At 34.0% G+C, this 26,744-nt stretch overlaps 1 protein-coding gene across 5 annotated transcripts in view; it reads left to right on the forward strand.

The window, feature by feature from the left end:
* Window positions 1-26,744, forward strand: part of ZHX1 (zinc fingers and homeoboxes 1) — a 52,893-nt gene that overhangs the window by 12,421 nt on the left and 13,728 nt on the right. For all 5 annotated transcript variants that reach the window (XM_074266165.1, XM_074266130.1, XM_074266156.1 and 2 more), the window contains exon 3: window positions 23,697-26,718. In XM_074266165.1, the coding sequence (XP_074122266.1) occupies window positions 23,902-26,715 (2,814 nt within the window). In that variant the 5' untranslated portion in view covers window positions 23,697-23,901 and the 3' untranslated portion in view covers window positions 26,716-26,718. The remainder of the gene's footprint in view (window positions 1-23,696; window positions 26,719-26,744) is intronic.

Raw genomic sequence — 26,744 nt, forward strand, 5'->3', positions numbered from 1 at the left:
TCACAGTCTGTACTACATTACTTCTATGCATTTTACGTTCCAGCCAAATTGTACTATTCTTTAGCTCTGACATGCTTTTTACTTTTCTTCATGTCCTTGTTCGTGTTTTTCTCTTTGCCTAGATTATTTTCCTTTTTTCCTTGCATGTTGAATTATTGCCTAGACTCTAAAGTCCAGCTAAAAATTCTATTTTTTCAATAAAGCCGCTCTTGATTTCTCCTTGTTGTTAATTACTATTCTCTTTAACCTTTTACATTGCAGTAACAAAAACACACATTGATATAGTACCTTAAGGTTTGCAAAGTGCTATCCTCATAACAGTCCTGTGATAACCAGGTAGTATAAATATTATCCTTGTGTTATAGTGAGGAAACTGAGTCTTCTAAGAAGTTAATTGGCAAGTAATATCACTATATTATAGCTGTTTGTGTTTTAATAATAATAGATAGCAAACAAACTTGTTTTGCAGACAAACTACTTTACATCTATTGTTTTATTTGATCCTCACAACAACCTTGGGAAGGTAGTGAGTGCTGTTATCCTCATTTTTTTTTTAACATGTAAAGAAATTGAAGTTCAGAGAAACTCACTGATTTGCCCGTAGTCACACACAGCTGGTATTCTGAGACAGAATTTGAAACCAGGTCTTTTTCCTTTAAGTCCAACAATTTATTATCCACTGAGCCCCCTAGTTCTGTCTTATCCTTTTTTTAGACTGTAAACTTAATGAGGGGAGGGATTGTCCCAACTTAGTATCTTCTTCACTGCTTGGCTACAATTCTGTGTACATTTAATGCAAAAAAACCAAAACAAAACAAAAAACAAAAAAAACAACTTTCATATGTTACAGAGAACATTGTTATATAAAGTTAGATAAAGTATAACTTATGGTATATCAATTAGATCCGTGCAAATATGAAGGGCAAAATGACACAGAGTACAGTTTGACAAAAATAGTATTATGAATATGACACATACTTATGTAGCCAAAATTTAGATCAGATCTGTTATTTATATCAGATCTGTTATTTACAGAGATCTGAAACTACATAATTTTTATGGTAATAGCTGCTTTCCATTCTCCTCCAGAATCTCAGGCTTTTTCAGTTGATACATGGGATAAAGTTGGCCTTGAATACATGATCTTAGCCCTCATCTAGAGTAGAGGAAATGTTTGTTTTGCACTGTTAGTTCACAGGACTATAAATCCAGAGTTGGAAGGAATCTTCTTATAGCCATTTTAAAAAGTTTTATGTTATCTTTTGCTCTTTATATCAGTCATTTTTCATTATATTCTGCCCCATTGCGTTTTCTTTTCTCACAAAGATTGTTAATACAAAAGCACTGATCAAAGCAATTGTATCTAATAGCATATGCAATATGCTGGGCCTTCCCTCCCTCTATTTAGAGGAAGTATGTGTCACACCTGTTCTCCTGGACTAAGATTACAATTATCTGAGTTCAATTGCCTTTTAGTGTTGGGGTGAGATTTTTTGGTGTTTTGATGTTTTTTTTGTTTTGTTTTGTTTTGGTGGGGTGTTTTGTTTGGTATATTTTTGCTTTTCTTACCTATATTGTTTTCTTGGTGACTCTGCTGTCTTTATATTAATTCATAAAATTTTCCCCGAACTTGTCATATCCTCACAATTTTGTGTCTATTCCATTCTTTTTCCTTTGACCACTCCCAGTTTTCAGCCCTGTCATTTAAAACTATTTCCAAATGCTGTTGATATTACATTGGACTCCTAGGAATAGGTAAGAATTTTATTCTCTAGCTTTCTAGATACCAGCAGCAAATTTCAGGCAAGGAACTATAGAAAGGGGATGATTCCTTGGAGAAGCTAAAATATGGAAAAGACCTCTCTGATGTATATCCTTTGTGTTTTGCTATTTCTGCCTTGTTTTGCCTCAGCAACTGTTTTCTGACAGGCTAAACTTGAATGTACAACCAGTCAGAGGGAATCTTGGGGATAGGTGGGAAGGAACTGCCATCTTGTACTTTGTTATTATTGCATGCTTATAATGAATTAATGATGTTTTTATAAAAATGACATTATTTTGGAAGCAGTATTATGGATAATGGGGAATGCCTATACTTTAAAGTGACACCTAGGCATGAACCAAATAAATGACTGTAATAATATTCTGGTCTGTTTATAGTATTGTTCATTTTGAGGAAGAAACTGAAAAAATGTTTTTGAAAATAATTATATCAATACTTACTTATTTCAGAGACATATATTGTGATTTCATTCATATGAGTACTTGTTCCATTGCTTCTAATCTCAGTCATTTCATACCTTAGAGAGTTTTTGCATGTTGCTGCAGCCCCCCCCAAAAAAATAGCAATCACCTGGTGTTCTAATGTATGATTAATCTTTCCAAACTTAGGCTGTCTTAGTTAATTAAATATGTGGGTTTTTTTTGAGAGATCTGTATTTTAAGTTAATTCCTATTTGTTAGGAACTGCTAGAACTTGTATTCTAATGATATTACTTTTGCATACGAGGGGTCATCTCCATGTTAGGGTGAGGCATTATAGTAGTATTTTAGTGAAGAATTACATTATATGCAACTGGAAATATTTTAAATATACTTTTTAATTTTTAATAATATTTTATTTTTCCCCAGTTACATATCAAAGAGATTTTTAGCATTCTTTTTTTAATGAAGTCTTTAAAATATTTTAAAAACAAATTTCCACATCACTCATATTGTGAAAAAAAAAAGAACTAGAATAAAAGGGAAAAACCACGAGGAAAAAAACATAACAAAAAAAGTGAAAATAGTATGTTTTGATCTGCATTTAGAACCAGAGTTCTTTTCTCCGGATAGCATTTTTCATCAGGAATCTTTTGGAATTGTCTCAGATCTTGTATTGCTGAGAAGAGCTAAGTCTGTCATAGTTGATCATCATCCAGTATTGCTGTTACTGTGTATGATGATCTGGTTCTGCTCATGTCACTTGGCATCAGTTCCTGTCAGTCTTTCCAGGTTTTTCTGAAATGCACATAGCTCATTATTTCTTATGAAACATTAATCTTCCATTTTATTTATATACCACAGCTTTTTAGCCATTCCCCAATTGATGGGCATCTCTTTAATTTCCAATTCTTTGCCACCACAAAGAGAACTACTATAAACATTTTTGTACGTGTGGGTCCTTTCTCATTTTTTATGATCTCTTCACAACTCTTACAATTTAGCATTAATTTTCTACAAGATTTTGAGCCCTAGATTTCTCTCTCTCCCTTCTTTCTTCCTCTTCTTAAGATGGCAGACAGTTTGATAGAGTTTATTCTTGTACTACATGTAAAATATATTTCAATTTAAGTGACAGCTGTGGAAGAAGAAGCAGATCAAAAGAGGAAAAAAAGAAACAAGAAGGAATAATGAAAGTTAAAAATATAATGCTTTGATTTGCATTCTGAGTCCATCAGTTTTAATCTGGATTATGGATAGCATTCATAAGTCCTTTGTACTTACCTGGGATCATTGTGTTGATGAGAAAAGCAAAGTCTAATAAAGTTGATAATCATATATAGTATTGCTGATACTGTGAAGTTCAATGTTTTTCTGATTCTGCTCATTTTTCACTTTGGATCAGTTCACAAAAATCTTTCCAGGTTTTTCTGAAGTCTGCTGGTCATCATTTCTTATTGCACAATAGTACTACATTACATTTATATACCACAGCTTCTTCAAACAGTCCCCAGCTGATGAGCATTCCCTCAATTTCCAGTATTTTTGCCAACACAAAAGAGCTGCCATAAATCTTTTTATACATATAATAACTTTTTTTCTGGATCAGAGGATATGTACAGTTTGGTTTTTCTTTGGGCATAGTTCCAAATTGCTCTCCAGAATGGTTGAATCAGTCCAACATTCTCCACCAATAGTGCAATGGTGTATCAATGTTTACATTCTCGCTTCCCTTTTTTGTCATATTGGCCATTCGGATAAGTGTGAAGGGAGTATCTCAGCATTGTTTTAATTTGCATTTCTCAGATTAAAAATCATTTAGAACACTTCTTCATATGCTTATAGATAGGTTTGATTTCTTCGTCTGAAAACTGCCTGTTCATATCCTTTGACCATTTATGAATTTGGAAATGGCTTGTGTTTTTATAAATTTGGCTCAGTTCTCTATATTCAGATATAATTTTTAAAGTAATCATTTAAAAGAAAATAAACATTTTCCTTCATCTGGTATATCTAGATCTATACATAATTGTGGTACTAATAAATTATGTTTTTATGTAATTGACCTTTTAATTCTATATATAGATGAATAGTGCAAAAATCTTCTAATTGGATTTTGAGACTTGTTCTTAGCTAATCTATTAAATTATTAAAGTAAAGCAAGACCACAGATATGACATTTCAATCCTGTTATCTAGTAACCATTTATACCTGGCAGCTTTCCTGCCCTTTGGGCTATTACAATATTATCATACACAAAAAGGAAAGAAATTGAAGCAATATTATTACAACTACATATTTGTATATTAGTAGAATTCCAGACTTTCACAAAGTCTCTTACCTTTTTTTTCACAGGAATAATATCACATTTATCAAAAAGTTTGAGATGTATAAAGTGCCTTCCTCATCAGCTTTTTAAGGTATAAATAATGCAACTATTACTATTAGATGGATTTTAGTTAAAAAGAGGGAATATAATTTCCCTAGGGTCATGCCAGTACTAGGCTTTAAAATTAGAATTAATTTTTAAAATTTTTAATTTTTTTCCAAGTACATGTAAAGATAGTTTTCATTATGCTTCTTTGTAAAACTTTGTGTTTTAAATTTTTCTTCCTCCCTCCCTTACCTCTCTTCTCCCCAAGATAGCATGCAATATGTTATCAGCTAAATATGTACAGTCCTTTTAAACATATTTCTATGTTTGTCATGTTGTATAAGAAAAATCAAACAAAAAGGAAAAAAAGACCACAAGAAAGAAAACAAACAAACAAAAAAGGTGAAAATTTTATTCTTCAATCCACAGTCCCCATAGTTCTCTTTCTGGAGGTGATTGGCATTTTTCATCCCAAGGCTATTGGAATTGCCTTGAATCACCACATTATTGGGAAGAGCCATGTCCATCACAGTTAATCATCACTAATCTTGTTACTGTGTACAATGTTCTCCTGGTTCTTCTCACTTTACTTAGCATCGGTTCATGTAAATCTCTCCAGGTCTTTCTGAAATCAGCCTCCTAATTTCTTTTAGTATAGTAGTATTCCATTATCTTCATATACTGTAACTTATTCAGCCATTTGTCAACTGATAGGCATCCATTCATTTTCCAGTTCTTTGCCACTATAAAAACAGCTACTACAAACATTTTTGCATATATAGGTCCTTTTCTCTTTTTTAAATGATCTCTTTGGGATACATATCTAGTAGTGAGACTACTGGATCAAAGGGTATGCATAGTTTGATAGCCCTTTGGGCATAGTTCCAAATTTCTAATCATTCTAGATTATTAGATCATTTCACAACTCCACCAACAATGTATTAGTGTACTAGTTTTCCCACAACCCCTCATTTATCATTACCTTTTCCTGTCATTTTAGCCAATTTGAGAGATATGTAGTGGTACCTGTCTTAATTTGCATTTCTCTAATCAATAGCAATTTAGAGCATTTTTTTTCATATAACTATAGATGGCTTTAATTTTTCATTATTTTGATCACTTATCAATTAAGAAATGAGTTATATTCTTATAAATTTGAGTTAATTCTCTATATATTTTTAGAAATGAGATTTTCATCAAAAACACTGGTTGTAAAAATAATTTTTTCCAACTTTTGTGCAAAACCTTTTTAATTTAATGTAATTAAAAGTCTCTATTTTGCATTTTATAATGTTCTCTAATTCTTCTTTGGCCATAAACTCCTCCATTCTCCAGAGACTTGACAGGTAGAGTATCCCTTGCTCTATTAATTTTCTTATAGCTCTTTATATCTAAATCAAGAACCTATTTCGACCTTACCTTGGTATAGGGTGTTAGATGTTGGTCATACTCTTTTCCACTTTTCTACTTTACTGTCAAATGATTAAAATCTTTAAAAGCTAGAATCTTTAAGTTGATCAAACATTAATTAGATTGCTATAGTCATTGACTAGTTTGCTTGTGTACCTAACCTATTTCACAATTACTCTATTTCTTAGCCAGTACCAAATGGTTTTGGTGACCACTGTTTTATAAAATAGTTTTAGGTCTGACATGGCTAGGTCACTTTCATTTGCATTTTTTTTCCATTAATTTCCTTGATATTCTTGACCTTTTGTTTTTCCAGATGAATTTTGTTGTTATTTTTTCTAGTTTTATAAAGTAATTTTTTGGCAATTTAATTGGTATGACACTGAATAAGTAGATTAATTTAGGTAGAATTGTCATTTTATTGTATTAGCTTGGCCTATCCATGAGCAATTAATATTTTTCTAGTTTAGATCTAATTTTATTCATAATTGTGTTCCTGACTTTGTCTTGGCAGGTAATCTCCCAGATTATGTTGTCTATAATTATTTTAAATGGGATTTCTCTATTTCTTGCTGCTAGGCTTTATTGGTAATATATAGAAATGCTAATGATTTATATGGGTTTATTTTATATCCTGCAACTTTGCTAAAGTTGTTAATTCTTTCTAGTAGTTTTAGGCTTCTTTAAATATACCATCATATCATCTGCAAAGAGTGATAGTTTTGTTTCCTCATTACTTACTCTAACTCCCTCAATTTTTTTTTCTTCTCTTACTGCTAAAGCTAACATTTCTAGTACAATATTTAATAATAGTGGTAATAATGGATAGCCTTATTTTAACATCTCTGATCTTATTATGATGCTTCTAGTTTATTCCCATTACATATAATGCTTCCTGATGGTTTTAGGTAGATGCTACCGATTATTTTAAGGAAAACTCTATTTATTCTTATGTTCTCTAGTGTTTTTATTAGGAATGGGTGTTGGATTTTGTCAAATGCTTTTCTTCATCCATTGAGATTATCATACAATTTCTGTTAGTTTTGTTATTGATATAGTCAATTATACTGATAGTTTTCCTGGTATTGAATTAGCCTTATATTCTTGATATAAATCTCACTTAGTCAGAATGTGTTATGCTAGTGATTTGTTGCTTGTAATTTCTTCACTAATGTTCTATTTTAAGATTTTGCATCAATATTCATTAGGGAAATTGTTCTATAATTTTCTTTCTCTGTTAGCCCTTCCTAGTTTAGGTATCAGCTTCATATCTGTTTCATAAAAAGAATTTGGTAGGACTTCTTCACCTATTTTTCAATTTCTTTTTCTAAAATGGGACTATTATCATAAAAAAGGGAAAAGGACCCCACATGTGTAAAAATGTTTGTAGCAGCCCTTTTTGTAGTGGCAAGGAACTAGAAACTGAGTGAATTCCCATCAGTTGGGAATGGATGAATAAGTTATAATGTATTAATGCTATGGAATATTATTGTTTTGTAAGAAATGATCAGCAGGATGATTTCAGAAAGGTCTGGAGAAACTCACATGAACTGATGCTAAATGAGTAGACCCTAGAGAACAATGTACATGGAAACAAGATAATGTGATGATCAGCTCTGATGGATGTGGCTCTTTTTAACAATGAGATGATTCAGGCCAATTCCAATAGACTTATAATGGAGATAGCCATCTGCATTCAGAAAGAGGACTATGGGGACTGAATGTGGATCACAACATAGTATTTTCATCTTTTTGTTGTTGTTGTTTGCTTGCTTTTTGTTTTCTTTCTCGTTTTTCCTTTTTGATCTGGTTTTTCTTGTGCAGTATGATAAATATGGAAATATGTATAGATGTATTGCACATGCTTAAACATATATTGGATTACTTGCCATCTAGAGGAGGGTGTAGGGAAAGGGAGGGAGAAAAATTTGGAGCACAAAGTTTTGCGAGGCTGAATGTTGAAAACTGTTATTGCATATATTTTGAAAATAAAAAGCCACTATTTAAGTATTTTATTTCTTCTTCTGTTAATCAGGGCAACCTGTATTTTTCTAAATATTCATCCATTTCACTTAGATTGTCAAATATATAGACATTTCTTCTTCATTGGTGGTAAGTTCACCCTTTTCATTTTTTTTTTCAACCAGTGATACAAGTTTTATTTAATTAATTAAAAAATATGAAATAAGACAGACTTGTACCAAAGTTTGTGAACAGTAAAAAACCAATACTTTTTCCCTCTCCCTGACAGGCTTCCCCTTTCTCAGATCCCTATAGGAGTATAATCCTCTAAACTTATAGCACTAGACTTATAATTCTAATCAAAATTAGGGCTGAGTTCCTCTTGGAAAGGAAAGCACTTTGGGTCATTAGGTTAACTGCTTTTCCCTCTGAAAAAGCCCAGCCCACCTGGGAAGCCTGGGAAGGCCCTGAGTCCAGGCACTGACAAAAGGCAAGGTCTGGGTTTTTTCTTCATTAAAAATTTTTTTGTTATTATAGCTTTTTATTTACAAAATATATACATGGGTAATTTTTCAACATTGACCCTTGCAAAACCTTCTGTTCCAACTTTTCCCCTCCTCCCCTACCCTCTGGCATGTAGTCCAATACATGTTAAATATGTTAAAGTATATGTTAAATCCAATATATGTATACATATTTATACAATTATCTTGCTGCATAAGAAAAATCTTATCTAGAAAGAAAGAAAAAAACCTGAGAAGGAAAACAAAAATGCAAGCAAACAATAACAGAAAGAGTGGAAATGCTATGTTATGGTCTGCACTCATTTCCCATTGTTCTCTCTCTGGGTGTACCTGATTCTTTTCTTTACTGAATAGTTGGAATTGTTGAAGAGAGCCACGTCCATCAGAGTTGATCATCGGTATAATCATCTTGTTGCCATGTTTAATGTTTTCTTGGTTCTGTTTATTTCACTTAGCATCAGTTCATGTAAGTCTCTCCAAGCCTCTCTGTATTCATCCTGCTGGTCATTTCTTACAAAACAATAATATTCCATAACATTCATATACTACAATTTATCCAACCATTCTCCAATTGAGGGCATCCATTGTATTTCCAGTTTGTAGCCACTACAAACATTTTTGCACATGTGGGTCCCTTTCCCTTCTTTTTAAGATCTCTTTTGGATATAAGCCTAGTAGTAACATTGCTGGATCAAAGGGTATGTACAGTTTGATAACTTTTTGAGCATAGTTCCAAACTGCTCTTCAGAATTCACAGTTCCACCAACAGTGTGTCAGTGTTTCCCACATCCCCTCCAACATTCATCATGATCTTTTCCTGTCATCTTATATATCTGACAGGTTTGTAGTGGTATCTCAGAGTCATCTTAATTTGCATTTTTTGATCAATAATGATTTGAAACACCTCTTCATGTGACTAGAAATAATTTCAATTTCTCCATCTAAAAATTATATGTTCATATCCTTTGACCATTTATCAATTGGAGAATGGCTTGATTTCTTAGACATTTTAGTCAGTTATCTATATATTTTGGAATATATATCAGAACCTTTGAATGTAAAAATGTTTTCCCAGTTTATTGCTTCCCTTCTAATCTTGTCTGCATTAATTTTGTTTGTACAAAAAACTTTTTAACTTAATATAATCAAAATTTTCTATTTTGTGATCAGTAATGATTTCTAGTAATTCTTTGGTCACAAATTCCTTCCTTCTCCACAGGTCTGAGATGTAAATACCATCCTATGTTCTTCTAATTTATTTATAATCTCATTCTTTATATCTAGATCATGAACCCATTTTGACTTTATCTTGGTATACAGTGTTAAGTGTGGGTCACTGCCTAGTTTCTGCCATACTAGTTTCCAATTTTTCCAGCAGTTTTTGTCAAATGGTGAATTCTTATCCCAAAAGCTGGGGTCTTTGAGTTTGTCAAACACTAGATTGCTATAGTTATTGACTGTTTTGTCCTGTGAACCTAACTTATTTCACTTATCAAATGGTTTTGATGATCATTGGTATATAATATAGTTTAGATCTGGTTCAGCTAAGCCACCTTCATTTGATTTTTCTTCCCTTGCAATTCTTGGCCTTTTGTTCTTCCAGATGAATTTTGTTGTTGTTTTTTCTAGATCAGTAAGACAGTTCCTTGGGTGTTTGATTGGTATAGCACTAAATAAATAGATTAGATAGTATTGTCATCTTTATTATATTCGCTCAGCCTATCCAAGAGCACTTAATATTTTGGTTAAAATTGGTCAGATCTGACTTTGTGTGGAGAGTGTTTTGTAGTTTTGCTCATATAGCTCCTGACTTTCCCTTGGCAGATAGATTCCCAAATATTTTATACTATTGGCAGTTACTTTAAATGGAATTTCTCTTTGTATCTCTTGCTATTGGATTTTGTTAGTGATGTATAAAAATGCTGATGATTTCTGTGGATTTATTTTGTATCCTGCAACTTTGCTAAAGTTGTAGATTATTTCTAATAGGTTTTTAGTAGGTTCTCTGGGGTTCTGTAAATATATCACACCATCTGCAAAGAATGATAGTTTGGTTTCCTTATTATCTATTCTAATTCCTTTAATCTCTTATTCATCTCTTATTGCCAAAGCTAGCATTTCTGATAAAATATTGAATAGTAATGGTGATATTGGACAACCTTGTTTCACTCCTGATCTTATTAGGAATGGTTCCAGTTTATCCCCATTACATATGATGCTTACTGATGGTTTTAAATAGATACTACTGACTATTTTAAAGAAAAGTCCATTTATTCCAATATTCTCTAGTGTTTTTAATAGGAATGGTTGTTGAATTTTATCAAATGCTTTTTCTGCCTCTATTGAGTGATCATATGGTTTTTGTTAATTTGGTTATTGATATAATCAGTTATGTTAATAGTTTGCCTAATATTGAACCAGCCCTGCATTCCTGATAAAAATCCTACTTGGTCATGGTGTATTATCCTGGGGATGTTTTCCCATAATCTCTTTGCTAATATTAAATTATTTAAGATTTTTGCATCAATATTCATTAGGGAGATTTTGGTCTATTATTTTCTTTCTGTTTTCATCCTACCTAGTTTAGGTGTCAGTACCATGTCTGTGTCATAAAAGGAATTTGGTAGGACTCCTTCATTCCCTATTTTTTCAAATAATGTATATAGTATTGGGGTTAATTGTTCTTTAAATATTTGGTAGAATTCACATGTAAATTCATCTGGTTCTGAGGATTTTTTTCTTAGAGAGTTGATTAATAGCTTGTTCTATTTCTTTTTCTAAAATGGGATTATTTAAGCAATTTACTTCCTCTGTTAATTCGGGCATCTTATATTTCATCCATTTCATTTAGGTTTTCAAGTTTATCGGCATAAACTTTGGCAAAATAACTCCTAATTTTTGCTCTAATTTTCTTTTCATTAGTGGAAAGTTCTCTTTTTTAAGACCAACAATTTGATTCTCCTTTTTCCTTTTTCTAATCAAATTTACCAAAGGTTTATCTGTTTTGTTGGGTTTTTTCATAGAACCATCTTTTAGTTTTATTCATTAATTCAACATTAATTCAATTTTATTAATCTCTCCTTTTATTTTTAGAATTTCAAGTTTAGTATTTGATTGAGGGTTTTTAATTTGGTCCTTTCCTAATTTTTTTAGTTGCAAGCCCAATTCATTGATCTTCTCTTTCTCTATTTTATGCAAGTAAACCCCTAGAGATATAAAATTTCCCCTTATTACCACTTTGGCTGCACCCCACACATTTTGACATGTCTCATTATTGTCATTCTCTTGGATGAAATTATTAATTGTATCTATGATTTCCTGTTTCACCCATTCATTCTTTAGGATGAGATTATTTAGTTTCCAATTACTTTTTCATTTATTTACCCTTAGCTTTTTGTTGAATGTAGTTTTTATTGTATCATGATTAAAAAGAATGCATTTACTATTTCTGCCTTTCTGCATTTTATTGTGAGGTCCTTATGTCCTAATATATGGTCAGTTTTTTATAGATTCCATAAGCTGCTGAGAAGAAAGTATGCTCCTTTCTGTCTTCATTTGTTTTCTCCAAAAAGTTATCATACCTAACTTTTCTAGCATTCTATTTACCTCTTTAACTTCTTTTTTATTTATTTTGTTGTTTGATTTATCTAATTCTGAGAATGCAAGATTGTTATCTCCCACTATTATAGTTTTGCTGTCTATTATTTCTTGCAGCTCTCTTAACTTCTCCTTTAGGAATTTAGATGCTGTACTACTTGGTGCATATATGTTTAATATTGACATTGCTTCATTATCTGTGGTACCCTTTAGCAAGATATAGTACCCTTCCTTATCTCTTTTAATTAGATCAATTTTTGCTTTTGCTTGATCTGAGATCAGGATGGCTACCCCTGCTTTTTTTTTCACTTCACTTGAAGCATAATAGATTCTCCTTCAGCTTTTTACTTTTACTTTGTATGTATCACTCTGCTTTAAATGTGTTTCCTATAAACGACATATTGTAGGATTCTGCTATCTGCTTTAATCCAGTCTGCTATCCACCTCTGCTTTATGGGAGAGTTCACTCCATTCACATATGTGTTTAAAACAACTAAATCTGTATTTCCTGCCATCTTATCCCCAGATTATACTTTTCTCTTTCCTTTCCCCCTTATTCCCCAGTATTTAACTAGGGGCACCACTTGCTTCAAGCAGCCCTCCCCCTTGAGAATTCCCTCCCCTTAGAGTCCTTCCCCCTTTATTATACCTTCCCCTTACTACTTCTGTATTCCCTTCTATTTAGCCTACCCCTTCCCTTTTTGCCTTTCCCCTCCTACTTTTCAATGAGGTGAGAGAAGTTTCTCTGTAAATCAAATATGTCTAATATTTTCTCTTTGAGCCAGATCTGATGAGAATAAGATTCACACAATGTAAATCCCCCTCCCTTTTTTCCCTCAGATACAATAGGTTTCCTTTGAGGTATAATTTCCCTCTTTTTACCTCCACTTTTCCCTTTTTCTGGTACAATCCCCTTTTCCACATCTAGTGGTTTTTTTTAATATTATAATAGTAAAATCAAATTATACATGCACTCTCTATGTATGCCCATACCAGAAATACAGTTCTCAAGAGTTCTTTTTACCTTTTTTTGCTTCTCTTGAGTCCTATATTTGGAGGTCACATTTTTTGTTTATCTCTGATTTTTTCATGAGGAATAAATGGAATTCATCTGTTTCATTGAATGTCCATCTTCTTCCCTGGAGGAAAATGCTCAGTTTAGCTGGGTAGTTTATTCTTGGCTGCATTCCAAATTCCTTTGCCTTTTGGAATGTCAGATTCCAGGCCCTTCGATTGTTTAATGTGGAAGCTGCCATTATTGTGGCTCCTTGATATTTGAATTTTTTTTTCTGGCTACTTGTGATATTTTTCCCTTGGTCCAATAGTTCTGAAATTTAGCCACAATATTCCTTGGAGTTTTAATTTTGGGGTCTCTTTCAGGAGGTGTTTGATAAATTCTTTCAATGGCAATTTTACCTTCTGGTTCTATGACATTTAGATAGTTCTCTTTGATGATTTCTGTCTAGACTCTTTTTTCATCCTGATTTTTAGGGAGTCCAATAATCCATAGATTATCTCTCCTAGATCTATTTTCCAGGTCTGTTGTTTTCCCAAGTGGGTATTTAACATTTTTTTCCTATTTTTTCTTTTTTTTTTGGTTTTGCTTGACTGATTCTAGAGGTCTCATTCTGTTTTCTAATCAAATCAATCAAAACTTTATCTTTTTAGTTTTTTCATAAAACTAACTCTTAGTTTTATTTATTAGTTCAATATTTTTCTTAGTTTTCAGCTTTATTAATCTTTCCTTTTATTTTTAGAATTTCTAATTTGGTATATAATTGGGGATTTTAAATTTATTCTTTTTCCTAGTTTTTTAAAGTTGCATATTCAATTTATTGATCCCCTTTTTCTGTATTTTATTCATGTAAGCAGCTAGAGATATAAAATTTCCCTTAAGAACTGCTTTGGTATACATCCCATAAATTTTGGTATGTTGTCTCATTATTGTTATTCTTTGGGATGAAAGTATTGATTACTATATAACTTGTTCTTTGACCCACTCTTTTTTTAGGATCAGATTATTTAGTTTTCAATTAATTTTTGGTCTTTTTATCCATGGTCCTTTACTACACATAATTTTTATTGCATCATGATCTGAAAAGGATGCATAAAATTAGTATTTCAATGTAGATCTTCTAGTTTTAAGCCAATGCCCATATTAAAGGCATACTGGTGACATAATATTTGACATATAAGTTATTTCTGTTGCTTTTCCCTTCCCATTAAAACACTCCAGCGATTTACAACTGCAATTTCTTTGGTTGAAATTATAATCAAAATGACTAAATAGTTAAACTGTGGGAATATTTAGGTCATGTCTATGAACGTTGAAGAGAAAGGATAGGTTGAATAAGGAATAAAGACAAGCAAAAAAGAGAAAGAAAAGTTTTCAGATTGACAAAATAGTGATATCATGGTGGGAACTTGTAGGTTTCTAGACTAGCTGGAGGACTTGAGTGATGAGTTCTTGTCACAGACTATCAGGACTGAAAGGTGGAATACAATTGTGAATTCAGCCATCCAGATTTCTGTTGGTGTCCTCTCTTTGCTATAAACAGAGCAATTTGCTTTGGTGGCAATTTCTGTCTTAGGTGAAAGAAGTAACCTTAAAAGATCAGGGTGGTGAAAAAGTAATGAGGCCTTGATTTTTTTCAGTCTTAGAATTTTGTGATAGAAAAGTACACATAATTTAATGTGTACCTTTAGACTTTGGAAATTTGAACCTAAGAAAGTTTAAAGATAGGATAAGTATGACTTGCCCAGGGTCACACAGCTAGGAAGTGTTAAGTGTCTGAGACCAGATTTGAACAGGGTTGGTGCTCTATCCACTGTGCCACCTAGCTGCCCCCCTAAAATTATTTTAATGGTAGTATTTTAAGTTTTGGAGCAGAAGGGATAAGATGAACAAGAAAGGGAATTTAATTGAATAGAATATCTTCTTGATGTGAATAGGAAAATAGCCAAAGACAGGGAAAGCAGAACTGACAAATTACTTTGCTTCTGTTTTCTTTCACTGATGAGAATGGTTTTTAATTTGTAAAATATAGAACAAAAGTAGTCAACAGGAAATCCAAATTCAAATTATGTAAAGAGATTGCTATTACAGAGCTCTAATTTCTATGACTAGATTCTCATTAATGAATTGTGATTATGATTTCTGATTTGTGGTCATTGTTGTATGTTCTTTGAAGCAAATTTGCAAAGGGAAGAGGTACCCCAATTGGAGAGTGATAAGACTTCTGCTTCTCTTCAAACTTTTACCTATAGTTCCTTGTTCTGACCTCTGAAACAAAATAGAACAAATCTGAAATATCTTGTGTACTTAACAGCATTTTAAGTATATGAAAAAAAAATTAAAAACACCAAAAAAATGAAAATAATTACATCCCTCTTAATAAGTCAATGAACAGGGGTTTATATATTGTCTATACTGTGCCAGTTATTAAGAAGGCAAAGGCCAAACTCAAACAGTCCCTATTGAGGATCTTACATTTTGTTGGGGGAAACAAATAAATAGAAGATTAATAGCTGGAAGAGATCATGAATGTGCCATGTAGGAATTGGCATTTGAGCTACACTTTGAAAGAAACTAGGTCTTCTGAAGCAGAAGTTAGGAGAAATTGCATTTTAGGAATAGGATCTGGGCAAAGCCACAGGAGATGGGAAATAGAATGTCATGTATGAGAAACAGCAAATAGGCCAGTTTGTCTGAACCATAAACATTTCCAGGCTCTTCAGTCAGTCCCTAAGTCAGTCAATTAGCAAACATTTAGTCAGTACCTACTATATACTACACACTATAATAGATAATGAACATACAATAGAAAGAATTAATTAGTCCCTACTCAAGGAGTTTACATGTTACAGGGAAGCAAGTACTGCATATAAGTATATAAAGAATAAATATGAAGGGAATAAATACAGTGTAGTAAGGGAGGGCACTAGCCAAATATGAAGGGATTAAGGAAGGCTTAATAAAGAAAGAACATAGTAGGGTAACAGTTGTGTCTAAAAGGAAGAGAGGAAATTTATGAATCACAGTGGAAGAGTTAGTGCTTTTCAGGCCTGGGAAGATAGGCAATGTAAAGGCATAGAGACTAGGATTGGGATATCATGTCTGAGAAACCTTGAGAAGGTCATTTTGGCTATATCACAGAATAATACAAGACAGGGAGACAAGGTTATAAAAGGCTTTATAAACTAAAGTGGCAACAAGGAGTTACTATATTTTATTGAGGATAGAAGGGATATGGTCAGATTGTCAATTAAGGAAATCATTGTGCCAGCTCTGTGAAAGATAATATGGTGTAGGGAAAGATGAGGCAAATAGACTATTTCAGGAGATGTTGCAATCTAGGCAAAAGGCCATGAAGATATGAACAAGAATGGCTATAAGAGTAGAAAGAAGAGTTAGATATAAGTGATATGATAAGATTTAGCAACTGCTTGTGGTGAAGGAGAGTGAGGAGTCAAGGATAATGCTGTCGTTACGAACCTTAAAGACTGTAAGATTGATGGTGCTTTCAATAGGAAGCAGGAAAGCTTGAGAAAAAAAGACATGTTTAAAGGAAAAGATTGGTTGAAAAGCATGGTTTCCTGTCTTTTCATGTCTCACATTTGTTTCTATTTGTCAATTCCCTCCTAAAATCTGGCACATAGAATAGAATCTATTGTATACTTGGGTTCAGAGTCAACTGCATAAATAGAGTGTGGGAACAACTTTGATAGAAAGTAGATTACATAGCAAAAATCTACGGGTTCTTTTGTACTTCAGTCTTAGAGTTAATGATGGCACATCCAGAAAGTCTAATATGATCCTAAGCTATTTAATTAGAAACATAGTATCCAGAAGTCTGGTGGTGATCCAGACTCTTTAATCTGTCATGGTCAGCTCATTATTTAGAATATTTGTATCTAGGTGTGGGACTCCTTATTTTATTTTTAACAATGTTTTCTTGATGCATATGTACTGTCAAAAAATTATATAATTATAAAATTTTTTTTAAAAATGTTCTCTTGGTGCCATTTTTGGTGTCACAGTTATATGTTGTAGGGAAAACCCTCCTTTGTCCTACTCAATTGAATTCTTCCTTGTAACAAGGAAAACTGCTAATTAAAACACAGTATAATGATCTCATTTATAATCTAACATTCTGCCCCAGTAGGTCTCCCTTTTATCCCTCTATCCACTTAACCTGCCTGCTATAAGAAGGGTCTCTTTTTCAGTTGTTCAATTTGGATTCCTCTTAAAGATCCTATTTTTTATTAGGGCCATTATAGCCAGACTTCTGGTTATATTTATAATGTGTATTAGTTCATAAAAATCTTCCCATGTTTCTTTAATTTTCTCATATTCTCATATTCTTCATTTTCTACTATATAATAATAGTTATTTTTATGTCACATTTTTTTTAGCCATTCTTTAACTCTTCAGTTCAAGGCCAATGATTTTATAGTGGCCTGGATGTCACATTTTAGAAAAGTCAGTTAAACTCTAGAGGATTTCAAAAGAAATCTCTTAGAAAAGAGAAGACTTCAATGAAGGGTGGTGAGGGTGGTAGCAGGCATACAAGTGTACTTGAATCTAAGACAGCAGGGTGCTTGTAGTTAAGTACCCACTCAGTGTGAGATGGTGGTTCTCTAAGCACATACTTGATGTAATGTAATGATTCGGTCAATCTAGTTGGCGTATACTTAGGGTAATGTGGTGATGTGATGTTCTACAGCTGTGCATGCCCATGTGCTGTAGTAATGTAGTTGTGCTGGGATATTTAAGGGAACCCCAAAGAGAGGGTTTTCTCAGCCACAGCTCTTAGCAGCAGCTTTCAGCCAGAGAAGACTTCAAGCTCCAAACTCCAGACTCCAGGCACCATCTTGGACCATCCATGTGTGAAGGAGGCAACTCTCCTGCCTCCTTCACTTCTCCACCCTAAGACCAAGGATTTTTTTGCCTGATCCCGAGGTCCTCTAGAGAGCTAGCCCGGACATTACAAGAGGGTGGGGATAGGAATGATTCTAGTGCTCAGATATTTGAAAGGTTGTCATGTGGAAGAAGGGATTAGAGTTGTTTTCTTTGTCCCCAGTCAGCAGAAGTACACATAAATTGCAGAGAGGCAGATTTGGGGGGGCCACAAATAAAGAAAAATTTACCAAGAATTACAGTTGAGGGGCAGCTAAATGGCATGGTGAATAGAGCACTGGCCCTGAAGTAAGGAGTACCTGAGTTAAATTCCAGTCACTTTAAGGAATGTTTTATTTATTTTACCTACCATTCAATTTTTGTCTGAAGCTCTCCAATGATGGACTATTCACTGATTCCTAATCCAATCAATTCTACTTCTGGACAACTGTAATTTTTTTTGGCCAAAAAAATAGAATCCTTTGTCTCAAGAAATAGTGTGTACTTTCTACTGGATATCATCAAAGTTGAGGTGGCTTCTGTAACCATGTTATATTGATGATGTAGATAGAATTCATGATTTAGATACCTGTGAAGTCAAATTCTTACTAATTACTAGTGATCCTTTTTTATAAATAACAATTTTCTCTGCCTTTAGTGTTGAATAGATATTATAAGGTACCTTGTGATCCAGGGCCTCCCCTAAGAAATATAAGTAGTACTGAGGAATATGGGTCAGATTCTCTCCCACTTTAGTCCTTCATCTATAGTGTCCTCCTAATAGCAATCTACTTTTCCTCCGAGAACACTGTTAATGGATATCAGTCTGAGCAGCCTGCTCCACCTCTCAAATTCACAGAAGCAGGACTTTCTAACTTATATTTCCCTTCAGATTTCTAGCCCTGAGACTAGAAAAATATTTTATCTTTCTATCTTGTCTTTCTGTCCTGTGTTCAAAAGAGGAAGCAGACCAAAGATGGCATTCAGGAACTGTAGGTCTAAGGGGGTAGGAAAGGATAGGCAAAAACTCCCTCTCCCACCTTGCTGTACTCTGGGATTCAAGATGAGGGAAAAGGCTAGACAACTCTCTTGTAGACCATAAGACTGGTTCCTTCAACAAGAGAATGACTTCCTGGACCTTAGTCCTGGACCAAAAAAGTCACCTCCTAGTCATTGGGGAACTAGTCAGGGACATCCTTATTACCTTTTAGCAAGGGGTTAGACAGCATCTCTCAGCAAATGGGTAAGGCACATTTTTAGCTCCTTTGGAGGTCCTTTTGACAAAGTTTCATGTCCTTATAATTTCATCAGCCTGATTGAGGATGGGAGGAATTCAGGGGATCAGAACTTTCCCTGATTATCCCCCATTGCATCAGCGTTTAGTAAAATACCGTCCATAATAAATATTCACATTTTTGTATTTAGAGTTATTTTAATGAATTGTATGTTACAGATCAAATTCCATTATAAGTAAAAATTCATTGATGAAAATATTTCCAATTTCCATGATTCAACAAATGGCTCATAAAAACAGAATTGTGTATCTTCTAGCACTTAAATTCTCTCGAATTAGTAATCCCCAAATCCTTGACTCTTGATTACTCTTTTTTTTATAATGTTTTATCTTTAAGGTCCTTCATTAAATTAGCTCTCTCTATCTTTCTAGTCTTCTTAAACCTTGACTTTTTTTTAAAGGGAAATTCATTGAGAGTTTCACCTTGGAACAGAAGCATCTCCTATTTCTATAGGGAGTAAGGGCTTCTCTTCTCTCCGCCCCTTCTTCATCCATACCTGTTGGAAGACAGGATTTCGATCAGGTCCCAAATATTAGTTTCAGATTCCTAACCTGAGTCAGAGGTGAAGGTATATAATAGTAATTCTGAGAAGAGGAGAAAGGAGACTCAAAAGACAAAAGTAAAAACCTAGTACTTGGTACCTGACATTGCTTCTCCAACCTGGATTGGCTCCCAGCTACCCTCTTTTCTTTTTTAGATTCTTGAAATCTGGCTGCCATTTTCCCTCATCAACTTAAATTCTCTTCAACTTTATGCTATGACACCTAGTTTTTTTTCCATAGATCCTATAGAGAATGTTTTAATAAAATAAGATTGATTAATTCAAACTATCTTCTCCTGGTCATTTCAACCCAGGAGCCAGAACAAGAATGGAAGCTTTAGGGTTAAAAGTAGTTCCTAACCTTTTGGCAGGAGTTAAGGTAAGAAGAAATGGGTCTGTCTAGGGATACTGCCAGAGAAAACCATCAGATGGGTAGTGAGGAATAGGAGTGATGCCATGGGGGTCCAGGGAAGCATTAGACAGTGAATGGAAGGGAAATCCCAAGTGTTATTGGCATCAGAAAATGAATTAGAGAATTTCATAGCCCGATCACAAAATACCTTTTCATTATTAATTTTACATCACTCCACTTTTTTGCCCCTCTTTTATCCAGCCATCTTACTGTTTTTCACACAGAACATCTCTTGTTTCTCACCTTTGCATTGCCTTTGAATACCAAGCAGGCTTATCCTCCTTACCTCAATTTCTTAGAATCCTTGTTTTTTTCAGCACTCTACTTTAAATATCATTTTATACATGAACTCTTTCCCTTTTCATACTCTCTAGCTAACAGACCCCTTGTTCCCCAAAATTCACCTTATCCTTATTTTGCATACATACAAATATCTTCCCAATAGAATGCAAACTCTTTGAGGGCAAGGACTGAAATAATTTTTGTCCAATACATAGCATGCACTCACAAAGAGTAGGTGTTTGCTTAAATATATGTTGATTTTGAGTTCCATTTGTTTTTTTTTTATATATATATATATATATATATATATATATATATATATATATATATATATATATATATTTTATAATATTATCCCTTGTATTCATTTTTCCAATTTACCCCTCCTCCCTCTATTCCCTCCCCCCGACGACAGGCAATACCATACATTTTACATGTGTTACAATATAGTCTAGGTACAATACATGTGTGCGAATATCATTTTCTTGTTGCACAATAAACATTAGAATCCGAAGGTACATGCAACCTGGGCAGACAGATATTAGTGCTAACAATTTTCATTCCCCTCCCAGTGTTTCTTCTCTGGGTGCAGCTACCTCTGTCCATCATTGATCAACTGGAAGTGAGTTGGATCTTCTTTATGTTGAAGATTTCCACTTCCATCAGAATACATCCTCATACAGTATTGTTGTTGAAGTGTACAGTGATCTTCTGGTTCTGTTCATTTCACTCAGTATCAGTTGATGTAAGTCTCTCCAAGCCTCTCTGTATTCCTCCTGCTGGTCATTTCTTACCGAGCAATAATATTCCATAACCTTCATATACCACAATTTACCCAACCATTCTCCAACTGATGGACATCCATTCATCCTCCAGTTTCTAGCTACAACAAAAAGAGCTGCCACAAACATTTTGGCACATATATGTCTCTTTCCGCTCTTTAGTATTTCTTTGGGATATAATCCCAGTAGTAGCGCTGCTGGGTCAAAGGGTATGCACAGTTTGATAACTTTTTGGGCATAATTCCAAATTGCTCTCCAGAATGGCTGGATTCTTTCACAATTCCACCAGCAATGTATTAGTGTCCCAGTTTCCCCACATCCCCTCCAACATTTGTCATTATTTGTTCCTGTCATCTTAGCCAATCTGACAGGTGTGTAGTGGTATCTCAGAGTGGTCTTAATTTGCATTTCTCTGATCAGTAGTGATTTGGAACACTCTTTCATGTGAGTGGATATAGTTTCAATTTCTTCCTCTGAGAATTGTCTGTTCATATCCTTTGACCATTTATCAATTGGAGAATGGTTCAGTTTCTTATAAATTAGGGTCAGTTCTCTATATATTTTGGAAATGAGACCTTTGTCAGAACCTTTGTTTTTAAAAATATTTTCCCAATTTGTTACTTCCCTTCTAATCTTGTTTGCATTAGTATTATTTGTACAGAAACTTTTTAGTTTGATGTAATCAAAATCTTCTATTTTGTGATCAATAATGATCTCTAGTTCTCCTCTGGTCATAAATTCCTTCCTCCTCCACAAGTCTGAGAGGTAGATTATCCTCTGTTCCTCTAATCTATTTATTATCTCCCTCTTTATGCCTAAATCATGGACCCATTTTGATCTTATCTTGGTATATGGTGTTAAGTGTGGATCCATATCTAATTTCTGCCATACTAATTTCCAGTTTTCCCAACAGTTTTTTCCGAATAATGAATTTTTATCCCTAATGTTGGAATCTTTGGGTTTGTCAAAGATTAGATTGCTATAGATGTACCCTTTTTTGTCCTTTGTATCTAATCTGTTCCACTGATCTACCGGTCTATTTCGTAGCCAATACCAAATGGTTTTGGTGACTGCTGCTATATAATATAGCTTTAGATCAGGTACACTTAGACCACCTTCCTCTGAGTTTTTTTCCATTAGTTCCCTTGCAATTCTTGACCTTTTATTCTTCCATATGAATTTTGTTGTTATTTTTTCTAGGTCATTAAAATAGTTTCTTGGGAGTCTGATTGGTATAGCACTAAATAAATAGATTAGTTTGGGGAGTATTGTCATCTTTATTATATTCGCTCGGCCTATCCAAGAGCACTGAATGTCTTTCCAATTATTTAAATCTGATTTTATTTTTGTGGCAAGTGTTTTGTAATTTTTCTCATATAATTCCTGACTTTTCTTTGGTAGATGGATTCCCAAATATTTTATACTCTCAACATTTGTTTGGAATGGAATTTCTCTTTGTATCTCTTGCTGTTGCATTTTGTTAGTGATATATAAAAATGCCGAGGATTTATGTGGATTTATTTTGTATCCTGCCACTTTGCTGAAATTTTGAATTATTTCTAGTAGCTTTTTAGCAGAGTCTTTGGGGTTCTCTAAGTATACCATCATGTCATCTGCAAAAAGTGATAGTTTGATTTCCTCATTTCCTACTCTAATTCCTTGGAGTTCCATTTGTTTTATAAAGAGCATATATAATTTAAAGATTTCTTTTCTAATTAAAAAGCTAAAGAAACTGTTGAAATTCTTAACAATCTTCAACACAGTCATCATGAACATCTTTGTTTTCTGCTTTTTGGGCTTTTTAAGATATGGAGAAGCTGTTTGTCCCTATGTTTAATGATCTTAGATTCTGCTTTCTGAGCTATGTCCAATTGTTTTTCTTAACTTTTTTTTTCTCATAATCAGGTATAATTTCTTTGCTGTGTGTTTACCTATTCCCCAAAACTTTTATTTGGATTAGGAAGTCAGATTACTCTCATTTTTTATAAAATTCTAACAACTTGGTAAATGAGCTCTGAATGAGGGCCCAAAAAAGTTCTCTCTTGAAGAAAATAATCAGTATATATATATACATATATATATATATACATATATATATACATATATATATACATATATATACATATATACACACATATACATATATATATTTATATTGTATAAATTTTTGTAATAATTATTTTTCTTAATTTTCTTAAAGGATAAAATTTGAATATTTTCATATATATGTATCTGTGAATGTATATCTATACATATATTTGCATATCTTAAAGTGTTATGTGATTGTCATAAACATGACATTTACTGATAATTTCTGGTTGTTGTATGTGTTGGTAGTTGATTTCTATAGACTGTTTTTGTACCTTCATTTAAAAGAAAACAATCATTCACTATAAAACTGTTTCCTTTAATATAGGTGATTGGATGTTTGCTTCAAATGTTTCAGCAACTCAGCTTTGCAACTACCAACAACAAGCTCTTTTCTTAATTGCACTATGAAAAAGTTGCAAATGGGATGGACTTACAGAACCAAAAGCCATTTTCTTCAAATGAAGATAACTAAAGGAGTTTGATCTTCATTGCTTTCTAATCACAATTAAGATTTTCCCCACAGAAACAGAATGGCAAGCAAAAGAAAATCAACAACACCTTGCATGGTCCTTGCTAGTGAACAGGATCCGGACCTAGAATTGATATCAGACTTGGATGAAGGTCCCCCTGTACTTACACCAATAGAAAATGTAACAGCAGAAAGTATCTCAAGTGATGAAGATGTTCAAGAACTTACAGAGTCTGACAATCAACAAAATAAAAAAGTTGAAGGTGGCTATGAATGTAAATATTGTACTTTTCAAACGCCAGATCTTAACATGTTTACCTTTCATGTAGATTCAGAGCATCCCAATATAGTATTAAATTCATCTTATGTTTGTGTTGAATGCAATTTTCTTACCAAAAGATACGATGCGCTTTCTGAGCATAATTTAAAATATCATCCAGGAGAAGAGAATTTTAAGCTGACTATGGTGAAACGAAATAATCAGACAATCTTTGAGCAAACAATTAATGATCTGACTTTTGATGGTAGTTTTGTTAAAGAGGAAAATTCAGATCAGATAGAATCTATAGAAACTTCCTCATCATCGATTTCTATCAGCAAAACTCCTATAATGAAAATGATGAAAAACAAAGTAGAGAATAAACGGATTGCAGTTTTCCATAACTCTGAAGACATTCCAGAAGAAAAAGAGAATGAAATAAAATCAGGTCATGAAGAAGTAGTAAAAAATCCAACTTCATCAGCATCTGAGTCTAATACAAGTACTTCTGTTGTAAATAGTATACATCCAAATACCACAAACACAGTAGTTACCCCAGCAACAGTTCTTCAACCTGGGCTAGCACAAGTAATAACAGCAGCTGTATCAGCTCAACAGAATTCTAACTTGATTCCTAAAGTTTTAATCCCTCTTAACAGCATTCCTACTTATAATGCTGCTTTGGATAATAATCCTCTTTTGCTCAACACCTACAACAAATTCCCTTATCCAACAATGTCTGAAATAACAGTTCTATCTGCTCAAGCAAAATATACAGAAGAACAGATCAAGATATGGTTTTCAGCACAACGCCTTAAACATGGTGTTAGTTGGACTCCAGAAGAAGTAGAAGAGGCAAGGAGAAAACAATTCAATGGTACAGTACATACTGTACCACAAACAATAACAGTGATTCCTACACACATTTCAGCAGCTAGTAATGGTTTACCTTCCATTTTACAGACATGCCAAATAGTTGGTCAACCAGGTCTAGTCCTTACACAAGTAGCGGGCACTAACCAATTGCCAGTAACAACACCTATAGCTTTGACAGTTGCAGGAGTTTCAAATCAAACTCATATGCAAAAAAGTCAGGTGCACAGTGCTCAGCCTACTGCAGAAACAAAGCCAGTAGCTGCAACTCCAGCAACAGCCCCAACTTCAGCACCAGCACCAGCATCAGCACCAACTCCAGCTCCAGCTCCAGCCCCAGCCCCAGCCTCAGCCCCAACTCCAGCCCCAGCCCCAGCCCCAGCCCCAATTCCAGCTCCAGCTCCAGCTCCAGCTCCAGCTCCAGCTCCAGCTCCAGCTTCAGCTCCAACTTCAGCTCCAACTCCTCAGTTAATCAAGCATGAAACTGCATTGGTGAATCCTGATTCATTTGGTATCCGGGCAAAAAAGACAAAGGAACAGCTGGCAGAATTAAAGGTTAGCTACCTTAAAAATCAGTTTCCTCATGACTCAGAGGTGATCAGACTTATGAAAATAACGGGCCTGACTAAAGGTGAGATCAAAAAGTGGTTTAGTGACACGAGGTATAACCAGAGAAATTCCAAGAGTAATCAATGTATCCATCTCAACAGTGAAGCTTGTACCCCTATCATTATAGATTCTAGTGATGAGACTGCAGAATCTCCGACAGTTGTTGCTCCACAGCCTAAACAACCCAGCAATTCTTTCCCTGACTTTACTCCACAAAAATTTAAAGAGAAAACTTCTGAGCAGCTGCGTGTCCTCCAAGCAAGTTTCCTCAATAACCCTGTACTTACTGATGAAGAATTGAACAGGTTAAGAGCACAAACCAAACTTACCAGAAGAGAAATTGATGCCTGGTTTACAGAGAGAAAGAAATCCAAAGCTTCAAAGGAAGGGAAAACGGAAATAGAGGAAAGCAATGCAGGCAGTTCCAAAGAAGAAGCTGGAGAAGAAGCCTCTCCTCAGGATGAATCTGCAGCCCCTAAGTCAGTGACCACCACAAACAAAGTGTGTAAAAAATCACCAGAGCAGTTGCACTTACTTAAAAGTGCATTTGTTCGAACACAGTGGCCATCACCAGAAGAATATGACAAACTGGCTGAGGAAAGTGGGCTTGCTAGAACAGATATTGTTAGTTGGTTTGGAGATACACGATATGCTTGGAAAAATGGAAATTTGAAATGGTACTATTATTATCAGAGTGCCAGTTCAAATAGTATGAATGGACAGGCTTCTTTTAGGAGAAGGGGGAGAGGAAGACCAAAAGGAAGAGGAAGAGGAAGACCTCGTGGGCGGCCTAGAGGAAGTAAAAGGATAAACAACTGGGATCGAGGACCATCACTCATAAAATTTAAAACTGGAACTGCAATACTTAAGGATTATTACATGAAGCACAAATTTCTTAATGAGCAAGACCTTGATGAACTTGTTGCCAAATCACACATGGGTTATGAGCAGGTCAGAGAGTGGTTTGCAGAAAGACAAAGGAGATCTGAGTTAGGAATAGAGCTGTTTGAGGAGAATGAAGAAGATGATGAGATAATAGATGATCAGGAAGAAGATGATGAAGAAACAGATGACAGTGATACCTGGGAACCCCCTCGGCATGTTAAGCGGAAACTCTCTAAATCAGATGATTAAAATGTAAGTTTTTTAATACCTGTATGTGT

This window comes from Sminthopsis crassicaudata, chromosome 1, assembly GCF_048593235.1.
Source record: "Sminthopsis crassicaudata isolate SCR6 chromosome 1, ASM4859323v1, whole genome shotgun sequence".
Lineage (NCBI taxonomy): Eukaryota > Metazoa > Chordata > Mammalia > Dasyuromorphia > Dasyuridae > Sminthopsis > Sminthopsis crassicaudata.